The following is a 25,316-nucleotide window of genomic DNA, read 5'->3' as shown; positions in this document are numbered from 1 at the left end:
TTTAGTTATCTTAAAGAAAGATTTATTTTAAAGCTCTATAGCTTGCCGACGAACAATCTTCTTAAGAATCTTATTGCTTATCAATCGTCTTCATTTCCGAGACAGTTGTTTATCTTGCAGGATTTTTCTTCATTTTTTAAATTTCTACAAGATTTAAATATTCATCGGAATAATGATATACTTCCCTGCCATGCAGGTTCTTTTCGATGTAAATATTCTGCAATTAATGTTGTAATAGATCCAAATTTAACTTCAAAAGAGGAGGTTCATGTATTATTGTCAGAATGGTCTAATTGTAAATTTGTTTATACGGATGGCGCAAAAAACAATAATAATGTTTCTTTTGCAATCTACCTTCCTGAAATTAGGAAGGGTATTGGCTTTAAGATTAATAGATATGCCAGTATTTTTACTGCTGAAGCCGTCGCTATTCTTTTTGCTTTAAAGCATATTAAGAAACAAAATCAACTTAATAAGAAGTGGGTAATAGTTAGTGATAGTATGAGTGTGTTAAAAAGTTTGTCAAATAACAAAATGAGTGCTAACATCAATTACATCATTTTTGCTATAAAGGAATTGTGGTTCGAACTATGTTTAATCGATATTAAAGTGGATTTCGTTTGGGTCCCGTCCCATATAGGAGTAGCAGGAAACGAAAGCGCTGATTTTCTAGCTAGAACTATCATTAATATATCCGATCTATCCCTATATCCTGATTGCAAAGATCTAGACATTAACATACCATATACAGATATAATAAGTAATCTAAAACAGCGTATGACTCTTCTTTGGGGAAGATATTGGTACAATTGTACAGAAGTTGAAAATAAGGCTCATTCGTATACTTTGTTAGATAATCCCGTTAATAGCACACCCTGGTTTTGTAAGTTTAAAAATAACGCTCACAGAAAGTTCTATACTACAATAACACGAATGCGTATTGGTCACTATCGATTGAATTTTCATCTTCATCGCAAAAAAATTGTCTCCTCTCCTTTTTGTGACCATTGTAATAAGCAACAAGATCAGTCTCTGGATCACATCTTTTTTGATTGTTCGTCCTTTGGCATACAGCGCCTTGTGCTGATGGATGAGCTACTGGAAATATATGGTGCACCCAATATAATCCCGCTCTCAGTAATAGATCTATTAAAGGACACATCAACTTATATGTCCTTGTATAAATTTGTATGTAGTACTGTAAATACATTGTAATTTGTAGATACATACGTTGTAAATTTGTTTATAATTATGTAAATACGTTATAACTTGTACATATACAACTAGTAATAGCATAGCGCAATTCGCGAACTGAACAGATAATGTAAATAGGTAGGTATTATTCTAAAAAGTTATGCAAATTACACTGGATTTGACTTTAAGAAAAGGGGAAAATTATTAGAGACTATATACTGGATTTGGACTTACTAAAAGGAAAATATGGAAAATATTCTTTAGAGAATTATACATTAACGGAAATGGTAAAATAACTGATGACTTTAAGACTGGATTGGATTTGATGAAAGAAACTACTATAAATATTCGCTATCGAATATACATAATTGGAAAAGGAAAATGGAAATAATGTAAGATGAAATGAGAAAACTGGATTGGACTTTTTGTAAAACAAAATAGTGAAAATAATAAATACCAAAGAAATGAAAATACTAACGACAAGGCAGTAAGGCCCCTGGCTATAGCCTGTTCGAAAGAACGAATTAATATAAAAAAAAAAAAAATTTAATGACATAAGAAAAAATTGCGGGAATCTTCTATCCACTTTTGTCGACGGATAATCGGCTAGTTACAAATACAATAATATCTTACAATTCAGTGAATATATTCTCTATTTAAATTTCTTGGAATGCCTATGATTTAAAAATGAATGATGTACAAAATATAATTGATCGTCAGCTAGGAATATGTAAGTTAAAAATTTAATGCTCATTTTGACATAAATGCTTGATGCTTACATTTTGTCTGGTCATTTTTAGATTCTCGTCTTAATTATGATAACATATTGAAAAGATTTGTGGTGGATAAAGATGAGTCTTTTTATGGACTGCAGACTGCATCTCTGGCCGCAAATTACGACCAGGATCCTCCTATATTCGCATGTCGGTTTTCTGAAGCCCCAGGATATGAACACATATTAGCTCTCGCAAATGAAGATGGACGGATTGCCATTCAGGTATCTTGATTTACATAGGCAACTTAATTATTATTTATTTATTTATATAAGTCCACTAACACTGTATACACTGATAAAATTACAGAAGTAGATACATAGCTGAATGTTATAGCTTCTTCAGGTGGAAACAATATGCAAGAAAAATGTTTCTTAAATAATTTACTGTGTCTCAAACAGGGCATACAAATTATATATATTTCACAATACCAGGTGTTTGTAATACATAATCTCATTTCTATCAATTATTTAAAGTGATAGATTTTGTTTTGTTTACATTCAGAAATAAGACATTAATGATAAATATTTAATTCTACCATCTAAAATAAAGGCAATTAATCCTTTGCCACTATTAGAAATTACCAAATGTTTAAATTTTTACTATTTCATGAAATAAATATATACATTAAAAACTCTATCATACATAGTGTTTGACTGCTTAAGCTGTAAAGTTGGCCAAATGTAACAAAGTAAGTGTCAACACACTAAACAGACTGTCACAAAGAGTCATTTAATCTGATACCTCCTGCCAAATTACAACACCTCTCTTGAACCTTGAAACTCAATTATCATCATTATCCACATCCACAGTGCTTAGTTCAAGTTATATTTTGCAGAAACGCAATCACACCACATTTATTTCATGTTTCTATATAAGATGGATATTTTCAATACAAGTTACGTCCACCTTCTTGATTGTTGGGGTCCTGTGATTCCTATGGTTGCAGTTGCAAGAAGGCTTGCTAAAGAGCAAACATTTACTATGAAGTGACTGAAAACTACTTAAGTAATTCTTTCTCCGATCCCATAATAAGTATACTTTGCTATGTGTGACCTCAACAAAACCATACATAACCATACCTAACCATAAGGACTCCAGAAGTCTTCTTTGTTGTGTACAACATCGATAATCATATCAAAGCTGAGGTTCTGTTACATTTTTAAAATAAAAATAAATAGATATTGAACTAAATTATAAAAAAATACCACATTCATTAAATTCACTTCAAAATGGTCTCCAGAACAACATAACCAAGTTGTTGGAGATAATAATAATATCTTTTATTTGATACACACATTGCTTACATTGTTACAAAAATAAGAATTAAAAAGAAAAATTATAACTTAAACTAAACTAGAACATATTTTACAAAGAATAAATAAATAACCAAGATATTATAATATAGCAGCTGTGTGGCAGTGTGTATCTAAAGGGATGCTACTCAGGTTACCTGTGACAACTGGTCACAGCACTGATTTTCAGTAGCTCCCGTTTGATGCTTCACATCACGGTGCTGATTAATAAATTATTAGGCAATTATAAATATTTATCACAACAATATTATATAATAAAACAAAAAAGAGTAAGCCCAACCTAGTACTGTTAATGCCTATTATTTTTGAGCAACAGGAGCTGAAATCTGACTCGCCATTATGTATTTCTTCATTTTTACTTGAAAGTTTGAAATTGTACTGAGGTCTCATTGGTAGAGGCAGGTTGTTCCAGCATTTGGTCTCGCTATAACGAAAGCTACCTCTGAAGGCAGCTGTATGATGTTTAGGCATGTCTAGCATCCAGTGTGATGCCCTGGTACTATAGGCCCTGTTTTTATCCCCTTGCCAAGACAGTTTTTTATATAGGTAAGGAGGCATATGATCTTTTACAACTCCAAAGAGTAAAACTGCAAAATGTGTGTGCCTACAACTTTCCATATTAGGAACTATGGCATCGTTCAGATATGGTGTTATGTGTGATTGTGGTGGAATATCCCAGCAATAGCGAGCCCATGCGTTTTGAATGCGCTGAATATAATTTTGTGTACGAACAAGTATGCGATCGCCATAAACCGTATCACCGTAGGTTAATTTAGAAAGCACAAATGCGTCACATAGCTTCTGCGGGAGTTTAGGAGTGATGTGATTTCTAATACGGTAGAGTAAATTTAGGCGATGAAAGCATTTGAATATTACTTATATTCATTAGCATTCAATATGTTTTTCAAACCTAAGCTTTCATCAAACACAATGCCAAAATTGCAAGCTTCATTCACGCGTCCCAGCGATATTCCCTTATGAGTCCTATTACAAAACGTCAACGCTCGCTTATAGTGTCCGAGCGCTAGTGTTCGTTTGCAATACACGAAATTACGTTGGTGTGCGTTGGGAGTACAACTATGGTTCACAAAATAATTTTGATACAAAATTAAAATTTTCGTAAGACATTTTTAACTTTATTTATTAAAACGGCTTTGGGGACAAAATTGCGAACCCACTACTCTCACCCTAACCTCCAAATGGTCCGAAACTAGTCGACACCCATAACGATAAACCGTGTTAATTAAATAAAATTTTGATATTAGTCCAGATATTATTTTTAATCCAGAGTCTGAACACTATTAGGCAGGCAATCAGGGTAATAAATGAAAACGCCCAAAAAGAGTACAGAAATTAAAATACATATTATATATATTATAATTATATCTCTCGCAATGGCATTGATCGTGCTTTACGGGGATCAATCAACTTGGGAGGTACACAGTTATAGTAAAATGTTTTCAACTTTGGTGACATTTTGTCACACAAAAATAAATCATCTTTACAAACTTTAACGACTTTCATAGGGTAGTCATCCCCAGTCCACACTGCGAACAAACAGACATTTTTATCAGCAATATGGAGCTGGCCTTGGACTTGGTTCCGTAGTCATGATTCCGATCTAAAATAACTTCAGAGTGGTCATTCAATTTGAAGCATTTCAGCTTCTTTTGTCGAATAGCTTCTTCAAAATCTAATCCAAACGCGGAGAAGGGGCACTTTATTTCCACCAAACCATCTTCAAACAATTCATCCGGAGTGGCTCCTAAGAAAAAAAGCTTCTTGTTAATGAACATTCCACACTTGTCAATAATATTGCTCTCTTGAATGCTTTGTTTTGCCAATGCTTTGGATTATTTTCTTTTCCATGTTTCACTGCAGGTACGCAATCAAGGCTATAACCGTATAAAACATTCTTTACAAGAGGTGCAGAGTTCTGGTTTGGCCGTCTTTTGCAAATTTTACTAAATATTGACGCAGTTATAATAACATCTACGCAATTCTAGCCATAAAGCATTTCCGTCCTGCAAAATAGTGCTCCTTTCTATTTCTTGCCGGTTTAAAGCTTGTTGTTTCAAATGATCTAAGAAAATCCTTTTTGCTAGTTCATATTGGTTACTGTCCATATCTTGACGTTCACAGTTTTGACCGTAGTTTGAGACTGTACTAGCAAAATTAAGCTTTCTGCGATGATGGGACTTTGTCAGGTGTTTTAAATTTTGTGGATGTCTTGCTTCTTCAACGCATTTCAGATACATTCCTGGACTTTAGTCGTAGACAGACTTATATAATGTGTACTGTGGTTTCCTAGTGTTGAAGGCTACTACTGCTGCATAACATCTCACACTTTCGGCGTCTTTAAGAGAAAAATTTACTCTTTTGCCACCCACCATTTTGGCCACGACACTGTTAAACTGTTCAGCACGATTATTTTTGAAGGTGTGTAAAAGGCTTCATGAGTGGAAGGCAGGTTGAGAGACATTCTTTTGCAACTTTAACATCAAAGTCTCTGCCGTCGAGACATGATTGGGGTCTTGTTTTCGCTCTTCTTACACTAGCTTTTACAAAGATTGTGGTCTCCAAACACACGCCGTGGACTGTTTAAAATGTCTTCTTGTAATTTTTTTATTTTATCTGATAAAGTGCCAACTTCCGATTTCCTATATTTTATAGCAGATCGTATTGCAGTTCGTAGTCTGGTCAGATGCTCTCCCGTCAACAGTCTGCGATCAGATAGTGGAACAGACGTATCCTTCTGTAGCTGCAAATTCCTGCCATTATAATTTCGTAGGAGATCGTTAGTGCATTCTATTTTCTGAACGGGAATATCTGGATATGGCCTACTTTCTAAAATATTTTAATAAGTACTAGTGTGCCCATCAGTAATCAATGTGTTATATATCAGACCTCTTTTTTCCATCGACTGCTTAAAACCTTCTACTAATATAGCCTGTTCCATAGAAGTCGACGAACCCGTATGATTTTTAGTGCACTTATGTGCTCGGAGTTCTTCTTTTTTCGCGTTAGCACGTGCGCAAATTACTCAATATGTGTACGTGTAAGACTTTACCTGTATGTTCGCCAGTCATTGCCTCAACAGCCGAATAATTACTTTTATACGACCTCTTGCTCCAACAAGCATCTGCTTCCACAGGTATCATGGGAATGCCCGCGTTGCTGACATCACTTCGTAATATGGCTGCATCCTTCTTTTCTTTGGCAGCGTCTTTCATCGTTTTTTCGGCAGCAAATTTCCACATTTCAGAAAGCATGTGTTTTGCTGTATATACGAAATGATACTGTGGGCCATATATATATTTTTTTATTCGTTTCCAATCAACATGTATTCAAAAAAATCAAATCAAAAATTTATTTATTTAGCATTTTAGTAAATAGTATTTGAAGGACTTCCCTTTTAAGTTCGCAGAACCTGTGTTAGGGAAGACCGCTCTTTCCAACGGATAAGAATGCTTACACATTTAACAAAAGCATAAATTATACTTAAATAAAACAATCTTATGCATAAAATAAACAAACTAAAATTAGCTTCAATATTGAAGGTAGATTAATATTTGCGTGGCTCACACTAAACTTGTAAATAATATACCTACATAAAAACACTTGTCATCGTCTCAAGAATGTGCGACCACTGTAACTATGAACTAAGGTAATTTGTAGTTTTACGAATATTTATTTAATAGTAAAATGTTGAAAATACGATATTTAGATAACAATCAAATTACAGCAAGCGAAATTTAATTATCTATTCATATAATATACTATACTATAATTACAACAAAAATTAATATAATATATTTTTTTAGACACACATTTACACTATTTTACTCATATTATAATTAATTTAGCAAGTTTTCAGTTTCTAAATAATTAAGAGTTTTCAGCCATTTTGTAACGCTAGTTTTACATTCCCTATATGACTTTGTGTATATAATTGTGGTATCATACAGACGATTTTTACTTAACATATATTTAATTATTTCTCTCTGTGCTCGTTCTATGCTTAAGAATTGAGTTTTAAAAGTACCCCCCCAGATTCTTATACAATATGGATAGATTGTATCAGAGGTGTATATATATATACTTAATAAGTTTGACATCACAGACGTTGCGTAGGCGTTTGAATATCCAGATCAATTTTCTGGCTCTGTTGGCAACTTCATTTAACTGAGGATACCATGATAAATTTTTGTCTATAATTATTCCGAGGTATTCGGTGGTGTTTACTCTTTCAAGTTTAGTGCACAGACAGTTTTCTGTATCAGCGATGTCACATGTATGAGCAGATAAGGTAAAATTTTTATTAGGTTGAGTAGAATCTTTTATTGAAAATGTAATATAATTTGTTTTCGTTAAATTTAAAGTAAGAATGTTAATTTTAAGCCAGTTTTGTACTAAGAGTAGTCCTTTCTCTGACAAAGAAAAGACCTCCGCCCAACTGTCTCCAAAAATAGCGTAGGTCCGAGAACAATACCCTGAGGAATGCCGTATGATGTAGAATATTTAACAGAACTAAATATTTCTTTTTTAATTTTTACACGCTGTGGTCGATTATGAAGGTAATCAGTCACTAAACTTAAAAAGTTACCTCTTATACCAATTTTTTCAATTTTACGCAAAAGTATGGGAATAGAAACGTTGTCAAAGGTCTTTTTTAGGTCAAGAAAAATACATAGAGTTTTTTTATTTCCATCCACATATTTTGTTACCTCTTGAGTAAGATCTTGAATAGCATCCTCAGTGCTGACTCAATCACGAAAGCCATACTGGGATTTAGATAACAAACCATACGTATTTAAGTACTTGATTATTCTAGTATTTATAATCTTTTTTAATATTTTAGAGATAACTGTTAAGACGGAAATAGGCCGATAGTTATTAACATCCTCTTTAGACCCACCCTTATGTACAGGATGTATAATGGAGCATTTGAGTTCTTGTGGAAAAATACCTTGTGCGAGTGAGAGTGAACAAAGTCGTGTGATTATAGGAGTAAGTTCTTTTTTCGCCACTTTAATAAACTTGGTTGGGATATTGTCATAGCCCGAGGCAGTCTCTGATTTTAAGTTTGATATAATTGTTGCTACTTCTGATGGCTCGGGTTCTAGTATTCCAATTGTATTTGCTTGTGATGGGAGTCGATTAAAATATTGCTGTACAATATTCCTCATATTCTGTTGGTGTTGAGATTCCAATAGCTAAAGATTTTCCAACGTTAACGAAATAATTGTTTAGAAAGCAAGCTGATTCAGTGGGTGTAGGTTTTATCTGTGTAAGTTCTATATTTTGTTGTTTTTATTTATTTAAATTAGTTATAGTTTTGATACTATTCCAAAGTGACTTATTGTTAGATTTAGATTTATTAAGTATTTCCTTTCGTATTTACGTCTTAGTTGCTTCACAAAATTATTGCAAAAGTTTCGATATCGTCGGTAAGTTATTCTGAGTATTTCATTAGATTCATCTCTTCTTAGCTGTTACTGTAATTTATTTCTGGTTCTAATGCATTTTAAAATGCCTGGTGCTATCTAAGGTTTTATTATTTTTTTGTTACTTGAAATTCTTACCAATTTAGTGTTTTTGTTAAGAGCATATTGTATGTATTTGTGTAATTCTTGTGTTTATGTATCAGGGTCTTTTATTTTTCATATACCTGGATGATATTTTTGTTGCAGGGTCTTAAGTGCTTCTTCATAATTGATAACAGATTTCGTTTAAGGTGTGGTAGAATCTTTTTTTTTTCGATATAGATAAATAACAGTCATTTTATGGTCTGTAATTGTAGTGTTTAGAACTCCTATAAAAGTATTAAATTGGGAAGGATCAAGGTTAATTATTATATGGTCTAAACAATTATTTTTTCTGGTATTAAATTTATGACCTATGTGATCATAGTAACCTATGTGAAGCCAATGTATCTAAATATGAATTAGAGTAATTGTCACTGTGCCCTTCAATAATATTTATGTTTATATCTTCTGTAATTATGACATTAGATTTTAGATGGGATGAATCTAGATAGGCTTTTAATGAAGTTATAAAATTTTCAGGTTTCTTTTCTACTGGCGGCCGGTATATACAAATTATTGTCACTCTAGATATAGGGCTTCGCAATACGATCTCAAGGCAGGAAGCTCCATCCAAAGCAACTTCTTTGACATTATGTTCTAATGTTTTTTTGGCAAATACCACAACACCATCATTTTGATTTACTTTTCTATCAGTGTTATAAGTAAAATAGTAGGGTTTCTGTGGAACTGGTTTTTCGGGATCTATTCTGCATTCAGTTAAAACTATTACGTCAGTATTTCTTTTTAGGATACTTATATTGATATCTAAGTTCGATGTGTTATAAACGCTTCTTATATTTTGGATTACGACGGAGAGGAATAAATCTTCCCTAGGAGTGTTTTTATTAAAATACTCAATAGAACATTGTTGAGCTGTGATGTTATTTGTCAGGCTATCTAAATCTTCCAACAGAGTTACTGTATTATTATCCATTAAAGGTGTTTTTGTTACAATAGGTGTAAATCTTAAATTGTATATTATGCATGATACTATTATTTCTGTAGTGATTTATACTTTGTGTTATTTTAGCTACTGGCTTAATTAAGTATATTATTGTATTAATTTTAGTATGTTTGGTACTCTTATGTAAAGTATTACACTTTTGTATGCCGTAAAGTACAAGATGAATAAATATAATTAAAATATAATAAATATAACAGTAGTGGTACAAATACATTAAAAGATTATAAGTATAGTTACGAAAATCCAGAAATAGTCATTCATTCCACAGTGGCTGTAATTAAGCTTCGGCCTTAATCCAAATAGTTTTTGAGTTGTCTTCTCTTTTCAAGTAGACACGACTAAACGATGTCCAACTATTCTTATATCCTTTAGATGTTTTGAGGTCCCTTGCCAAGAAATACAAACGTGCAGCCTTTGCAGTTAAGTGTTCTGTTATAAAAATAATTGTTTTAAAAAAACTAACAAACACGCTTTATATAAAAAATAGAAAATAAATTTAATAAATTTAAATTGAAAATAGTGTAAAAAAAATATATTTCATTATAAACAAAAGCGTGGGGTGTAGAAGAATTATTATTTTAATAATATCTTAAAAAGCACCCCACGCTTTTTTTTACATAGAAATATATTTTTTTTATAATAATTCTTCTACACCCCACGTAAAAGTATAGCTTTTCTTTTTGACTACTCTTGTTGTTTCTTTAAGTTTCTCTTCTAGAATAGCAATTCGCTCGTCTTTTTTCTTTATTCCAAGTTCTAGATGCTGAATTTTCTTCATGAATTCGTCATTTTTTTCACTTAGAGAGAATACGGATGCCTCTATTTTTGAATTTGCTGCCTGTATCTCGTTTAGGATCGGGATCAGCTTACTCATTTGATGTTCACTTTGCTTTACCATGGATCGCACCAACTCCCTCATCTCTTCTTTAAATTCTGAAAATTCATCTGTATCAGCAGTTTCTAGTTTCTTTCTTTTTTCTCGTCTCTCTCTCTCTCTCTCTCCTCCTGGCAGTTATGTGAGTCTCAAAATTTTGTTCATTTTGTGACATTAATGATAGGTTGGGCACAGAATTTTTCAGATTTCTCCGGCGACAGTGGTATAGACATGTTAAAAAAAACTAAATTGGATTCAGTCAATAGTTTATGTGGTCGTCCTCCACACACACCAGGCACGAATGACCGATGCACACAGTAATTACTTGCGACGGTAGACGTAAGTTTATATTTGACGGTTCACTAATGCTTACGTTAATCTTTTCTAAATAATGGTATCGAAGTTAACAAAACACACGTCCGTTTGCCTCGAGTATCCGAGTCAAAGGGGTATTAAACTTTACAAAATTAATTTACTTAAAGTATATCATGATTAACATATACAGCAATTCAATGGAAACACTTATAATGGCGTGATATATAACTTAAATATATTTAGAATTCTACAATGAATTTATGTTACTCTCACGACTAAGGCAAATAAATGTAAGCGTGTTAACTAATAAAAATAATATTCAAAAATTTAAAACACACAAGATTATATCGTAAATATTATAACATAAAATGAGCCAAAACATTTATTTAATATGATGTAAAAAAATACTTAGAGGATCAAATTATTTCGATCGGCGTACACTAGTCGATAATAATAGCTATCTCCGGACGACTGCGCGCGAAAATTTCGTGGGTCCCACCTCGACAAGCGCTCGCGCCAGACTGAGGAGCTAATTGAATTGATGCAGAATATATAGTACTTCAATTTTATTTATTGTAATTTTGTCTTAAACCAATTAAATGTACTCAATGGAGATCGAAGTTTTATATAATATTAGCTTATTTGATAAAATTGTGTTTATTTGGAATATAATAGACGCTGAATCAAGGCATTTATGGCCTAAATTAGTTTTTCTTTATGATTTTTTCCTTGAAAACACAGAGAATTTAAAGAAATTCTAGAACTCAAATAAACAAGTAAAACATTCAGCTTATCATAAAGTAATTATAGTTTTTATAAGAATTAAATGTTACAATGTGAATTAGACCTTCAGAGTTCCGTCGGCGGCGGTTTTTCTTGCAAACTGAGTTCTTAAAATATTTATAGTAGATTACATGAAAAGAAAAATGAAAATGTGTAACTCCAACTTACAAGAAAAAGAATCGTATAATCGTTATTCATAATCATATAATTAAAATATCTTACTGCTGCTGAGAATTACAGCGTCAAAAATCATGAATTTGCATAAAAAATGTAATAGGACTCTTAATATTTATGTGTAAGAGAAGGTGTACCAAGTATCATATATTTAGTCTTATCTGCATTCAAGGCTAAAGCACTTCGTTCCGACCACTCAACAATACATTGTAGGTCAGCGTTCAACTGATATATGGCTACTAGAGTCTGATCTGTAGGAAACGAAATGTAAAGCTGTATGTCATCCGCATATATGTGATAGTGCTGTATATTATTTATCATATCAGCAGTGTAAAGGTTATAAAGTAATGCGCTAAGAATTGGTACGGTTGCGGTACACCTCTTGATATCGACTTATATCGGGAATAACGTGTGTTTCCACTATCGTCCGTGAAAGCAACGCTCTGGTACCTATTTCCAAAATAACTTTTGAACCACAATACAGTCTGATCACTGAATCCATAATAGACAAGCTTAGAAAGCAGCAATTCCACATTGATAGTGTCGAAAGCACGGGAATAATCTAACAAGACTAACACAGTGCACTCAACTTTGTCTTGTGATAGCAAAATATTATTCACAACGTCTATCAATGCGGTGGTGGTACTCCTACCCCTTCTGAACCCAGATTGCAGGCTTGGAAGTATGCCATTAGTTTCCAAGTACGTCATAATTTTGCCATGTGCTACTTTTTCTAATACCTTAGACATACATGGGAGAATGCTTATTGGTCGAATGTCTTTAAAGTTTTAAGTGATTTGCAATTTTGTTTAGTGGACGAACGATAGCCTTTTCCCATTGATCCGGATAAGTGCTTGTGGTCATAGAATTATTGACTATCTGTGTCAGGACTGGCTAAATGTTAGCTTGGATGAGGCGTAGCATTTCGAGAGAAATACCGTCACTACCAATGGCTTAAGATTTCAGTGTACTTAGAATTTTCAAAATTGTAGACTCATATACAATTTCAAAACAAAAAACGGTGTTACTGTATGAGTTATTCATAGAAAAATTTATATCAGCAGTAGAAATCTGGTTAACTGCTGCTACAATGAGAAAATGAGTATTAATAGTATCTGGATCATTAAGGTGTGACGGTAGAGCGATTTAATTTTGCGGCTTGATTTTTTATGTGCTTCCAAAGAGGCTTAGGTTTATCTAAATTTGAATTAATGTATTTATTCAAATATGCAGCCTTTTCGCTCTCTATTGCCATTTTAGTATATTTTTTAATCTCAATATAGTATGGTCTGTGCTGAATATTTCTTTTGGATAAGGCTAGGGCTTCATCGCGTATTTTCATCATCAGTTTGATGTTGTACGTGATCCGCGGATAGGATTTTTCCCTGATATGTATCGTTTTTACGGAGTTTATAGGAGTTGAAAAGGGTAATTATCAATTTGTTTAGACTCTGTACCATGTCGCCAACGTTGTTCAATATGCAGATGTTGTCTAATTTAAAGTTAATTAGTGCTACTTGAAATTGTTCCTCTCACTGGCCTCTTCTCATTGATTTACACCACTTTGCTCAGACAGATAAGTCCCTTGGAACGCGAAAAAAATATTATCTAGTGCACTTTTCGAAGTATTTTTGCACATAGGCACCAGACCATACTTATAAGTAGGTTTATGGACAATTATTTTATTGGCCTTGTGCTGACCCGACAAAAGTTGTTTTAATCATATAATATTAAGTACCCCGTTCATTGTATGAATTGTCATATATATGTAATGAAATATCATTGACTGAATTATTTGTATTGCGAATATATATAAGTATTTCTAAGTTTAACTTCAAATATAGGTTCCGGATCAATAATCACCAACATATCATAATATACTAAAACCTTCCCGAAAACCCACTGCATCTTATAGTACAGTACAAGTATTATTCTGAATAGTTCAGTAGTTTTTGCAGTATAACCTTGACTACTCCTTGACTTAAACTCCGCTCAATTATATTGCCCGATAATAATATTAATTTATTTTTTCAATAAGAATGTTGTCATCAAGCAAATATTTAAATTAAAGCGGTTCAGACCAGAGATATGCACCTTTTATGTTTGATAGTCTTATCAATTCGGCACCTTTTTCTGCCGTGAAGCAGTAATGTGTAAGCATTACCGTGTTTCGATCGGAAGGGCGCCGTAGCTAGTGAAATTACTGGGCAAATGAGAATTGACATCTTGTCTCAAGGTGACGAGGGCAGTTCTAGTGCCGCTCAGAATTTTTGGGTTTTTCAATAATCTTGATCGGCGCGGCATTGTAATGGGAAGATTGTTTGAAGATGATTCTTGATCTTTGAGCTCAAAAATATAATTTGTGTTATTTTGAGCTCTTCAAGTTCAAAGAGTTGCTGATTTATGTTTTTGCCCTCTTTATAAAAGAACTCAGAACATGTATTTGAACAGATATTAAATTTCGCAGTAATTTGAAAAAATCATGTCTGAAAAACCTTTAATATTCTTTTAATTTTTAAACATCAATACCCTTTGAATGAATGAAACGATTTTTTCACTTGGTTGGCGGCATTAGACGCAGTTTTTTGAGCCTCATCTTGAGAATCTATGAGTTTCAATTGATCGAACTCGGAATATAGAAGTTATTCCGGAAAAACACTTTTCGGTTTTCTATCGTCAACGTTAACTCACGAACGAATCAACCGATTTTGACCGGCTTGGTGGCGATCGACGTGTTTTTGTTGATGTTAAGAGCCGCCGTTTGTAACCGCCGGGTATGTTTGCCGAGTAGTCGCTCCGGTGGCTACTTGCCCGATGCTCTTCAAAATCGTGGCAGGCGCCGGACCTGTACTGGACCCGCAGAGCATTGTATTGTTTTCGCATATAGTCAACCCAGACGGCAGGTGTACAACAGGTGCACAATAGGCTCTGAACCAAGTCACTAACATTTGACAAACTACGCGCGAGTCTGAGCTACCATGTTAACTCTAACAGCCAACGCTCTATGTTCCCACACAATGTCTGCAATGTCATCTTAAAAACTTTCTATTCTTTTGCCGCTAATACTCCGCTACGCCCGGTAAAATTAATCCGTTTAAGTATGTATTTTGTATTAAATATATATCTTATAGTACAGGTTATACGTAGCTTGGGGCTAGATACCGAATTTGTGTGAATGTGTGTCAATTAGTAGGTATATTTTGTAAGTAATTAATAATAATTGCAGGATACGCGGTCAGCGTCAACTGCCAGCAGGTTGGAAGGCTTCCAGTGCCACAACAACGCCGTGTTCGACCTGGCGTGGATGCCGCAACATATGAACTTCGTCACTGTGTCAGGTTACTCACATTTCCTGCTTTTTTAATAAAATGATACAAATGGCGCTGCAGACTTTCACGCCACGTTTAACACAACCGCTTAAAAGTAAGTTAAATATTGTTTTGGTATTAAAATTATGTGGGGTGTTAACGAAAACCGAATTGCTGTGATAACACAACACAATATAGGTATGGAGGCATTTGGCTCCATACCTATATTATTTTACAGTTTCGTAATTGTATTGTCGTATGAAATTGTCGTTTTTTACTTCGAAGTTCAATATTTTTTTTTAGGATAGTCATCATAACTACTTGGAAAGCTACGCAAACCTTATGCTCGTGTAATTTGCTTAACTTAATTACGATAATTGTGGACTAAACAATATGTTATCCAATTGCAGGAGATCACACGGCATGCCTGTGGGACGTGGCGGAGGCGTCCCCCAAGAGAGTATTAACATTCTCTCACCACACCAAGTCAGTCAAAAGTGCAGTGTTCCGTCCCGGTGGGCCGGCCGTGTTCGCGACCGGCGCTAGGGACGGTCACATCCTCGTGTGGGACGTCCGTGCCAGCAATCAGGTTGCTGTTGTTCTCAAACCTGACAATTGCCTCATGAACTGCCATTCAAGTTTCACACCAAAAACACCAGGATCCCACAGCAAGAGACCTCGGCTCGATAACCATAGACCAATCAGTATCACAGGTCTGGTTTTCCAGGACGATTCCACTTTAATCTCTTGCGGGGAATGCGATGGTAAAATCAAAGTGTGGGATTTGCGGAAGAACTACAACGTGTACAAACGCGAACCTCTGCCGAAGCATTCTATTCCATACTGCGGGAGTTCTGCGAAGAATGGATACACCAATCTCATCATAGACGACGCTCGGGTTCGTCTGTACGCGAGCTGCATGGACAATGTTATCTACTGCTTTAATATATCAACGTACACTTCCATACCGGAGCAGAGATACGTTGGTCACGAAAACAGCACCTTCTACATCAAAACCTGCCTCAGTCCGGATAGCATGTACCTCGTGAGCGGAAGTAGTGATAAAAATGCTTATATATGGAACGTGAAGTATTCTGAGCCAGTGGTGAAATTAGTGGGGCACTGGGCGGAGGTTACTTGCCCGGCTTGGTGCCATAAGGGAGACTTGAAAATAGTGACATGCAGCGACGATGCCAGGCACAAAATATGGAGGATAGGTAGAGAATTCTCTGACACAGATCCAGAATACAAAGGCGTCGCGGAAATAGTCCCGCGCAAAGACATCTCCCAGCCACCGCAATGGGGAGCCCTTGATAAAACTCCAAATTCTTTGAAGAGAAAATTGATTTGTACGCCGGGCTCTCGTTCTTCAAAACGTGCTCGCTCCCAAGAGAACAACTGTCCGAGGAAAACAAAGCGTTGTCTCACAGATCTCATGAACGCCTCCAAAGATGCCGATGAACCTGATGTTGCCAAAAGACTGAAGCTAGACTTACCAACTGTACTGGAGGTAGAGGAACCAAAATTGCTGCCGGCTGGATCCAAACGACCTCTGGAGACGGAGGATAGTCTGCCTCTGAAGCATGACTGTTCCCTAACACCCCCGGCTTCCAGTGATTGGAACTACAGCTTCCCCAAAGCTGGAACGTCATTCCTGACCCCCACCAAGAATTTTGAGAAGAAATGTTGCAAGATGTTGTCCCTGAAGAGTCCTAAAGAGACTTCGCCTACAGCGCGGAGAGTTTCAGTTTCTCCACCTAAAGTTATGATCGTATCGTTCACTACACCCACTAAAAATCTGCCGAACTTTGTGTTGGATGGCGAGGCTCCACATTTACGACTGATGTCTCCAATGAAGAAGAAACAAGATACAACAAATTGGCTGACGCGTATAGTTCGGGAGAAGAAAGGAAAAGCTGTTGATCCCGACAAAATTACAAATCCATCAATTTGTGTAAGCCCCAAAGAGAACCTGCCTCCGCGCAGAAATTCTGTCACTGAAAAAACTCCAAAATCAAACAAGAGTAGAACATTATTACAATACTTTAGTGTTGCTAACAAGAAGATCAGTTAGATCAAGCCGTGCTGGTGTGACCAGTGTAGTCTGTATGTGATATTATGTTATGATTAAATATTTCTTGTGATGTGACGTACCCGTTGATAAATTGATAAATAAATCGAAAATATATGACTGATTTACTTACTGGTTACATCAATTTTACCTTATATGTTCCTATTCAGATAGCCCAACAAAGATAGGACAAACGAGCGTACGGGTCACCTGATGTTAACTTAAATCACTTAAGTTATTACCGCCGCCCACATTCTCTTGTAATACCAGAGGAATCATAGGAGTGCTGCCGGCCCTTTAGAAAAGTGAACTCGCTTTTTTAAGGCACCCATGTCATATCGTCCTAGAAAATCCGCAAGAAAGTTCGGAACGCCACACATCCAGATGGTGGGGATGATTTCCTGATTTGTGGCCTGTCGTTCGAAGGTGTTATTCGGCGGCAGGAATCAGGTGAAACAGCTCTTCGGAACAGTCCCCGTGATAAATGCGGTGCAAGATACAATGAAGCGACATCTCTCCGCAACGCCAGGTGATCTAGCCGTTCACAAAGCACTGGGTCTCCTGCAATTCGAGCTCTGCACGCGGTCAAATGGTTCGGGCTAATCCTGGGTTGCGCCAGACCAAGTGATGACTCTATATGTGGCCGGACCTGCGCTTTGTAGAGCGCTAGAATGCTCCAGTTTTGAGACCCAGAATTCCGAAATTGGGCGAGGCTTTACGGGAAATGTCGACGAGCGACGATACGATAAATGTGGCTTTTTTTAGTCACACAGCCTTGGGGGACCTCCAGTGTTCACGGGCTTCAGGTTCGAGCAATAACCGTCGACAACGACCTGTATGCTGCGCCCAATGAGGAAGCTGGTGGTCCACTTGCACAATCTCTCGGGAAACCCAAATGATGGAAGTTTTTGAGAGGAGCGCCTTGTGCCATACACGATCAAAGACCATTGCTATGTCCAGGCTAACAGCCAGGCGTTCTTCTTCTTTCGATAGCCGCCGCCCATCTATGTATTAGGTATAGGATCAGTAGCTCGACCGACCATGGCGAACGCCGTATTTCAGGTCGTTGATGAAGCGGTATTATTTATTCATGGATTAATTTTTTTTGTTAAATCAGAGATCGAGCTAAATTAAAAGACCGTCTTAAACAACAGTTTAACGTATCTACTACTTTTTAAGATGCAAATTACAAAGATGCTACAAATGTTAAATTGTGGTTAAATTCAATTTTAATAGCTTGAGGGCGGTCGCTACATTCCCAATCTGTGGTATAAGAAAGTCATTTATGTTACCGCACAAATGTTTTTAGCAATTCTTTTGAATTTTGTAATACATTTGTTTGGATCATTTTTTGGGCTCTTGTTGTAAAAGCATGTACTTAGCCTAACCATAAATACTGTTACTTACAATTAAAAATAAGTCGAGTCTACAAAGCTCGGTCTACGCAGTCTTGGTTGGAAACGAACGTTTCGGACTCCATCAGAGCTGAAGACTGGCAGTCGTCTAGTCCCGATCTTAATGATTTATGGTCAGTTTTAAAGAGTACGGCTTGCTCTTAATGCGCTATGATAATTTTGGAATCCCTAAAACAATCCGTACGATAGGCAGTGAAGAAATTTCCCATGGAAAGAGTGCGTGCTTCTTTTGATAACTGGCCTCAACGTTTAGAGGACTATATTGCAGCCAATGAAGACCACTTCCAATAAGGTTTTTATATTTTCAATTGTTTTATATTTATGTATAAACTAACACATAAAAGTAATAAATGTTATTTGCCATAGATTTTTTTTTCATTGTTTCAGTATTTATGGCAAGACTAGTTATAACGCAGCTAACATATCAGATGCGCTGCAGTACTGCGGTAGCCCCTTTTCGTTTTGCGTGAATATTATCCATGGCTTGATAGAAGCGCTTTGGGCTTCACACCATCAAAGTCCTCCGCTATGTCAAGACTAACAGATAGCTCTACCTTTGCCTCAACCGCTCCGCCCCTCTATGGCTGAGATATACAAGATCACCAGCTGAGCGACCTTGACAGAAACTAATTACTATCAACAGATGGTCCTCCAGGTATCCCAAGAAATGGAGCTTGATAATCATCATTTAAATGGAAACTATAACTTTATTTTTTTATGGAAAAGGAAGACAAACGAGCGTACGGGTCACCTGGTGTTAAGTGATCACCGCCGCCCACATTCTCTTGCAACACCTGAGGAATCACAGGAGCATTGTCGGCCTTTAAGCAAGGTGTACGCTCTTTTTTTGAAGGTACCCATGTCGTATCGACCCGGAAACACCGCCCAAGGAAGTTCATTCCACAGCTTTGTACGTGGAAGAAAGCTCCTTGAATACCGCACTGTGGAGGACCGCCACACATCCAGATGGTGGGGATTATATTGTAATTTATGGCGTGTCGTGCGAAGGTGAAATTAGACGGCAGGAATCAAGTGGAACAGCACTTCGGAACACTTCCCCGTGATAAATGCGGTTGAAGACACAATGAAGGGACATCTCTACGCAACGTTATATTTCTTGATTCTTCCCAATGTATCTGTTGGAATTGTCTATCGGAATCCCTTTGTTAAGTGGAATGCGGAGCATGATTGAGTATAAAGCGCGGCGGAGGATGAAGCTCTGGGCTTGACCCCGTCATGTCGATTACTGTCCTCTTAGCAAATGGTAATCATAGTATTTAAGTCATATATTATTGCCATTAAAAGTTTGTATCTCACTGTCATGTTCAATAAAACAACAGTTTAAGATTTGCCATTGCTCACTCTTTATTACACTTGTTAATTCAATATATAAAAACATAATATAAATTATCTTGTAAAATATCACCTTCGATTGCTGACGTCACTTTGAGCCTCCGCACCGCGTACTGATGAAATATATTTCGTGGATTTGATCCAATAGCTGCGGAGGTGATTAAGCTGCAGAGTGCTCGTGAAGAAGAGCATCGGGCTCGTGTCAGATAATATACACATCATCATAAACACGATGAAGTACTTTACAAGTTATTATTGATCCTAATCTGATGAGTCAAAAGGCGCAACAGTTAGTTCTCCGCGAGCACACTTCAGTGACGCCAGAATCGATACGGAGAGGTCAGTAACAAAAATAGTAGCAAGAAATAAAAAATAACACAAAAATAAGGAGTGAACGTTGCGGTCGGCTGCGAGCGTCCCTCGTACAATTTGTTATGTCCTACTACATCTAACACTGCACTTATGTCTAACCTAACTTAACATTATGTACATACAATCTTTATCCAAGCGATTTAAAAAAAGTCTTAGTACTTTATCGTATTAAATTGAAAATTTGTTAAATGTCCGTTACATTCACTGATCCACTCGCACCAGTCACTGATGGTATCATTCAACACAACATAACAGCAGGTTTAGCTCTGCTAAACAAGTTTCTATTAACATAAGTTACATAACTAGGTACAACCGATATATCGTCCGAACACGAGCCGATCTCGTCGTCGTGTGTTGGACCCCACATGCACAAGGTCGGCCGCGTCCTAACACGCGACATTAAATGATAAAAAGTTAATATTTAGATCCTCTATTGAGGACTCGATCACATTTGAGTGGCGGATGTCGCGCCGCGTGCGGACGACAAAGACAGCCAGGTGCCACTTTTCTTCAGTCGCATTTCGAGATCAAAAGCGGAGGGTGGTTCCCGCGGGCGAACCGAATCTATTATGGTTCGGCCGGTGCGGATTTATCGTTATGAAAGAATACAATCTATTACCAGCTTGGGTCTACACCAAAGAATACAATATATTACCAGTTTGGGTCTTCACCAAACGAAGGAGCTACCCGAGGACCCGCTACTTACTATGAGAGAGGCGAACGGACGGACCGAACCCGCACCGCACCTAACCGAACCGACTTGTATCGCCTTTAACAACAACAATACCATAATAATTTGTCACGAGACTAATAATAAAATAACTCATTTATGTAACTAACGATGGCGTCTTACAAAACTCATCGGGGCCGGGAATCGGGACGTCGCGCGGTTCCCGACCTCGACGTAACAGTCATTTTATACACAGTATTCAAAATGAGTAAATACTTCCAAAAACTACATTCGGTAATCTGCGCTTCAACATCGTTCGGTCTAATATTTTGTGCTGACAACACTGGTGTCAATATAACGTGACGCGTGCGTCGGCGTTGTGAACACAAAATGGCCGCGGGTTCTACATGTGTGAGTGTTCTTGAAGCCCGAGTTCACGACCTATCTATAAGTTTGTACTTTGTTGATTGTGTGCAACAGGTTACAAGAAGGATATCAGGCCTGCAGTAAAACTACACACAACTTGAAGTAAAGCTATAAAATATTCACACTAATTAAATAGTTTTACTTCAATACGCAATAATCGTGTTCACACAAAAAACCGTTTCCAAACCTAGACGATTCCTGTCCAACCGCACCGGGCATACACACATACAATTGAATATTTCGCTAACAAATATTTCAAAGTAGTAGAAAAATGTAGGAGACGGTGTATCGCAGGAGCCGGGCGGCTATCGCCGGCCAGTGGACCACCTGTGGTCCAACCGGAGCACGAGAGTACAGGGAATAGCTTCGATATACCAAGAGTCGAGGAACTTCCCCCTTGTTGTACTGATTAAGTGTGCCTCGCGAACTCTGAAATACAAGAAAGGTAAATCAAGTTAGCGTAACATACGATTATATAAATAATGTTGAGCCTTAAACGAGCAATTATTGTATGTATGTAAAATGTAATAGCCTAAACACATGGTCGGATTAGGTCCAGCTGGACCATCGGACGCGGTCCGGTGCCGCGAAGCATTTTCAATGGTATATCGAGTTGTCCATAGCACTAAATTATTAATATTATCCGGACCGTACACGGCGCCCACGCACGCCACCGGACCGTCCGTCGGCCCGGGTGTACCAAATCAGACCATGTGTTAAGGCTATAAAACGGGAACGGCTCGGAAATTGTAAAAATATTAAAAAATAAGGCCGAGTTTCGCCGGCCCAACTCGGCTACACCTGTATGCGTCCCGTACCCCGATTTAAAAACAGCTTTGAGAATAAATTCATTCCAGTTTGGATTGTGCTTTCCGTATTTGTTACGCCACAATTTAAATTTAAGAAATGACGATAAACTCGAAGTGTGAAAGCTTGGATTATCATATAAAATAATTAATTCATGTGACTTGAACTGGAGCTTTTTATGAATCATGAAGTTATTCATGAGTATTTTATGTTTAACAGAGCAGTGGTTTGGAATATTGCCTATTCCTATCTGCTCACTTATGTTGAAAACTGCAGGTCGCTTTTGTTCTGCGACGTGGGCGTCTGATAGGCATTAACCAGGCACTGGTCGAATATTCCAAGAGGGGCGTTGACACCTGAGACCTGGTAAGTATTGGGTTTTGTAATATATGTGTAATGCAAACATCAGGGCGATGTTTGCATAATTTTGGTTCGTAATAATCGTAGTCTTATAGACACAACAGACTCATCCTATAATTGCAGCGGAATCTGTGCAAGCACGTCATCTAAGAAATGATCTCTGGGTTACTAGTATGGTGCCTGTAGACACACGCGTGAATGAGCAAAATCTACGCGCAGCCACGACAACAGTAACTATCCTCCCTAACAAACACGGATGCCCCGGAGTGAGGCAAAAATTTAAGATTATTTTTATACCCGCTTTATGTCAAATACCTGCGTCACCGTGAGGAATAACACGGCCGCTAACGGTCTCTAAGTGGTGGTGGAAGGCGTTTAACTTGGATTCCCCTAATGTTTCAAATAGGTCACAAAGGTCTACTATTAAGTGTGGAACGTGGGTTGTTACCTCGTTAGTCCCCAGCGATGTAATACACGATCATACAATCGACAGTTTTATCATAAGTAAGCAGAACAATCTGAAGCACAGACATATTATCTTCGTCTATAATACAGAAACATAATGATATGATTGTGAATTTTATATTCTTATATAATCTGTTCAAATATAAATGATTGTTTTAAATTTGAATATTTAAGTATATTATTTTTTTTGCTTCGTTGGTCTGCTCTTTGTTAAAAGATAATCTTTTTCTCAAAGCCGCAAACATTTAAGATACTTCAAAGTATAAAAGCATCCGTCGAAATTAGCTTTCTACAAAGAAAACAAAAATAGACAAAGTTTGTTTGTTGTTGATTCTCCTGGTACTCTGGTTGTCAGGAATCAATATAAATGATGTGATTTTTAAATTACTCAGCCGGTACAAGCGCGATAATGAATTTATTTGAAGCGAAAATGACCCAGAATTTGCATGGAAATGCAAAGAGGTGGTAACAACCTGGGACAGTTTCAAAAATTATATTACATTGGTGTGCTTGAACATTCTTCAACTTGCGGATAAAAGATAGAGGGATTGTAATTATATTCCTATTATCGAACATAATAATATTGACACACTTTTGACACAAATTATCTTGCCCCAAGTTAAGCATATATAGCTTGTGTTATGGGTTACAAGACATTGATATATTTAATACAATATACTTACTTTAACATACATAAATTCATATAAACATACATAAATACATTTAAACATCCATGAATCGGAAACATTCATCCATGTTTATCATATAAATGCTTGCACCTACCGGGATTCGAACCCGGGACCTCTAGCTTAGTAGGTAGGATCGCTAACCACTCGGCTATACAGGTCGTCAACATAGATCATTATTTTTGGAAAGTGAGAGACAGAAGAGAATTCTATATAGAGTGGATTATAATCGAGATGAGAACTGAATAATTGCCAACATTGAAGAAGTAAATTATCAACCCGGCTACATATTGACCAGTGCAAGCTCTAACACAGAAGTAATGAGTCGTCGGTGAGTATGGAGTGTGGTGTGTGGTCCGTGTGTGAGCGGTATACTAACGGGAGCGTGGTGTGTGGTCCGTGTGTGAGCGGTATACTAACGGGAGCGTGGTGTGTGGTCCGTGTGTGAGTGGTATACTAACGGGAGCGTGGTGTGTGAGCGGTATACTAACGGTAGCGTGGTGTGTGGGAGGTATACTAACGGGAGCGTGGTGTGTGGTCCGTGTGTGAGCGGTATTCCAACGGGAGCGTGGTGTGTGAGCGGTATACTAACGGGAGCGTGGTGTGTGAGTGGTATACTAACGGGAGCGTGGTGTGTGAGCGGTATACTAACGGGAGCGTGGTTGTTGAGCGGTATACTAACGGGAGAGTGGTGTGTGAGGGGTATACTAACGGGACCGTGGTTTGTGAGCGGTATAGTAACGGGAGCGTGGTATGTGTGCGGTATACTAACGGGAGCGTGGTGTGTGAGTGGTATACTAACGGGAGCGTGGTGTGTGAGCGGTATACTAACGGGAGCGTGTGTGGGGGGCGTGTGTGAGCGGTATACTAACGGGAGCGTGTGTGGGGGGCGTCTGTGAGCGGTATACTAACGGGAGCGTGTGTGAGCGGTATACTAACGGGAACGTGTGTGGGGGGCGTGTGTGAGCGGTATACTAACGGGAGTGTGTGTGGGGGGCGTGTGTGAGCGGTATACTAACGGGAGCGTGTGTGAGCGGTATACTAACGGGAGCGTGTGTGGGGGGCGTGTTTGAGCGGTATACTAACGGGAGCGTGTGTGGGGGGCGTGTGTGAGCGGTATACTAACGGGAGCTGGTGTGGGGGGCGTGTGTGAGCGGTATACTAACGGGAGCGTGTGTGGGGAGCGTGTGTGAGCGGTATACTAACGGGAGCGTGTGTGAGCGGTATACTAACGGGAGCGTGTGTGGGGTGCGTGTGTGAGCGGTATTCTAACGGGAGCGTGAGTGGGGGGCGTGTTTGCCCGGTATACTAACGGGAGCGTGTGTGGGGAGGGATGTGTGTGAGTGGTATACTAACGGGAGCGTGTGTGGGGGGCGTGTGTGAGCGGTATACTAACGGGAGC

The 25,316-nt window shown here is 37.5% G+C and overlaps 2 protein-coding genes across 2 annotated transcripts in view; one reads left to right on the top strand and one right to left on the bottom strand.

Annotated features, from left to right (window-relative positions):
- The first annotated feature begins 1,759 nt into the window (after positions 1 to 1,759).
- Positions 1,760 to 17,488, top strand: LOC126967900 (protein lethal(2)denticleless). Its single transcript, XM_050812596.1, has 4 exons — positions 1,760 to 1,924; positions 1,995 to 2,191; positions 15,208 to 15,319; positions 15,700 to 17,488. The coding sequence occupies exons 1-4, from the start codon at positions 1,882 to 1,884 to the stop codon at positions 17,361 to 17,363; spliced, it is 2,016 nt and encodes a 671-aa protein (XP_050668553.1). The 5' UTR covers positions 1,760 to 1,881; the 3' UTR covers positions 17,364 to 17,488.
- Positions 17,489 to 20,115: 2,627 nt separating this feature from the next.
- Positions 20,116 to 25,316, bottom strand: part of LOC126967909 (eukaryotic translation initiation factor 3 subunit A) — a 66,648-nt gene continuing 61,447 nt past the window's right edge. Inside the window, exon 8 of the mRNA XM_050812610.1 lies at positions 20,116 to 22,025. The gene's annotated coding sequence lies outside the window, so the exon portion shown is untranslated. The remainder of the gene's footprint in view (positions 22,026 to 25,316) is intronic.

This window comes from Leptidea sinapis, chromosome 14, assembly GCF_905404315.1.
Source record: "Leptidea sinapis chromosome 14, ilLepSina1.1, whole genome shotgun sequence".
Lineage (NCBI taxonomy): Eukaryota > Metazoa > Arthropoda > Insecta > Lepidoptera > Pieridae > Leptidea > Leptidea sinapis.
This window is presented reverse-complemented; position numbering and strand designations above follow the sequence as displayed.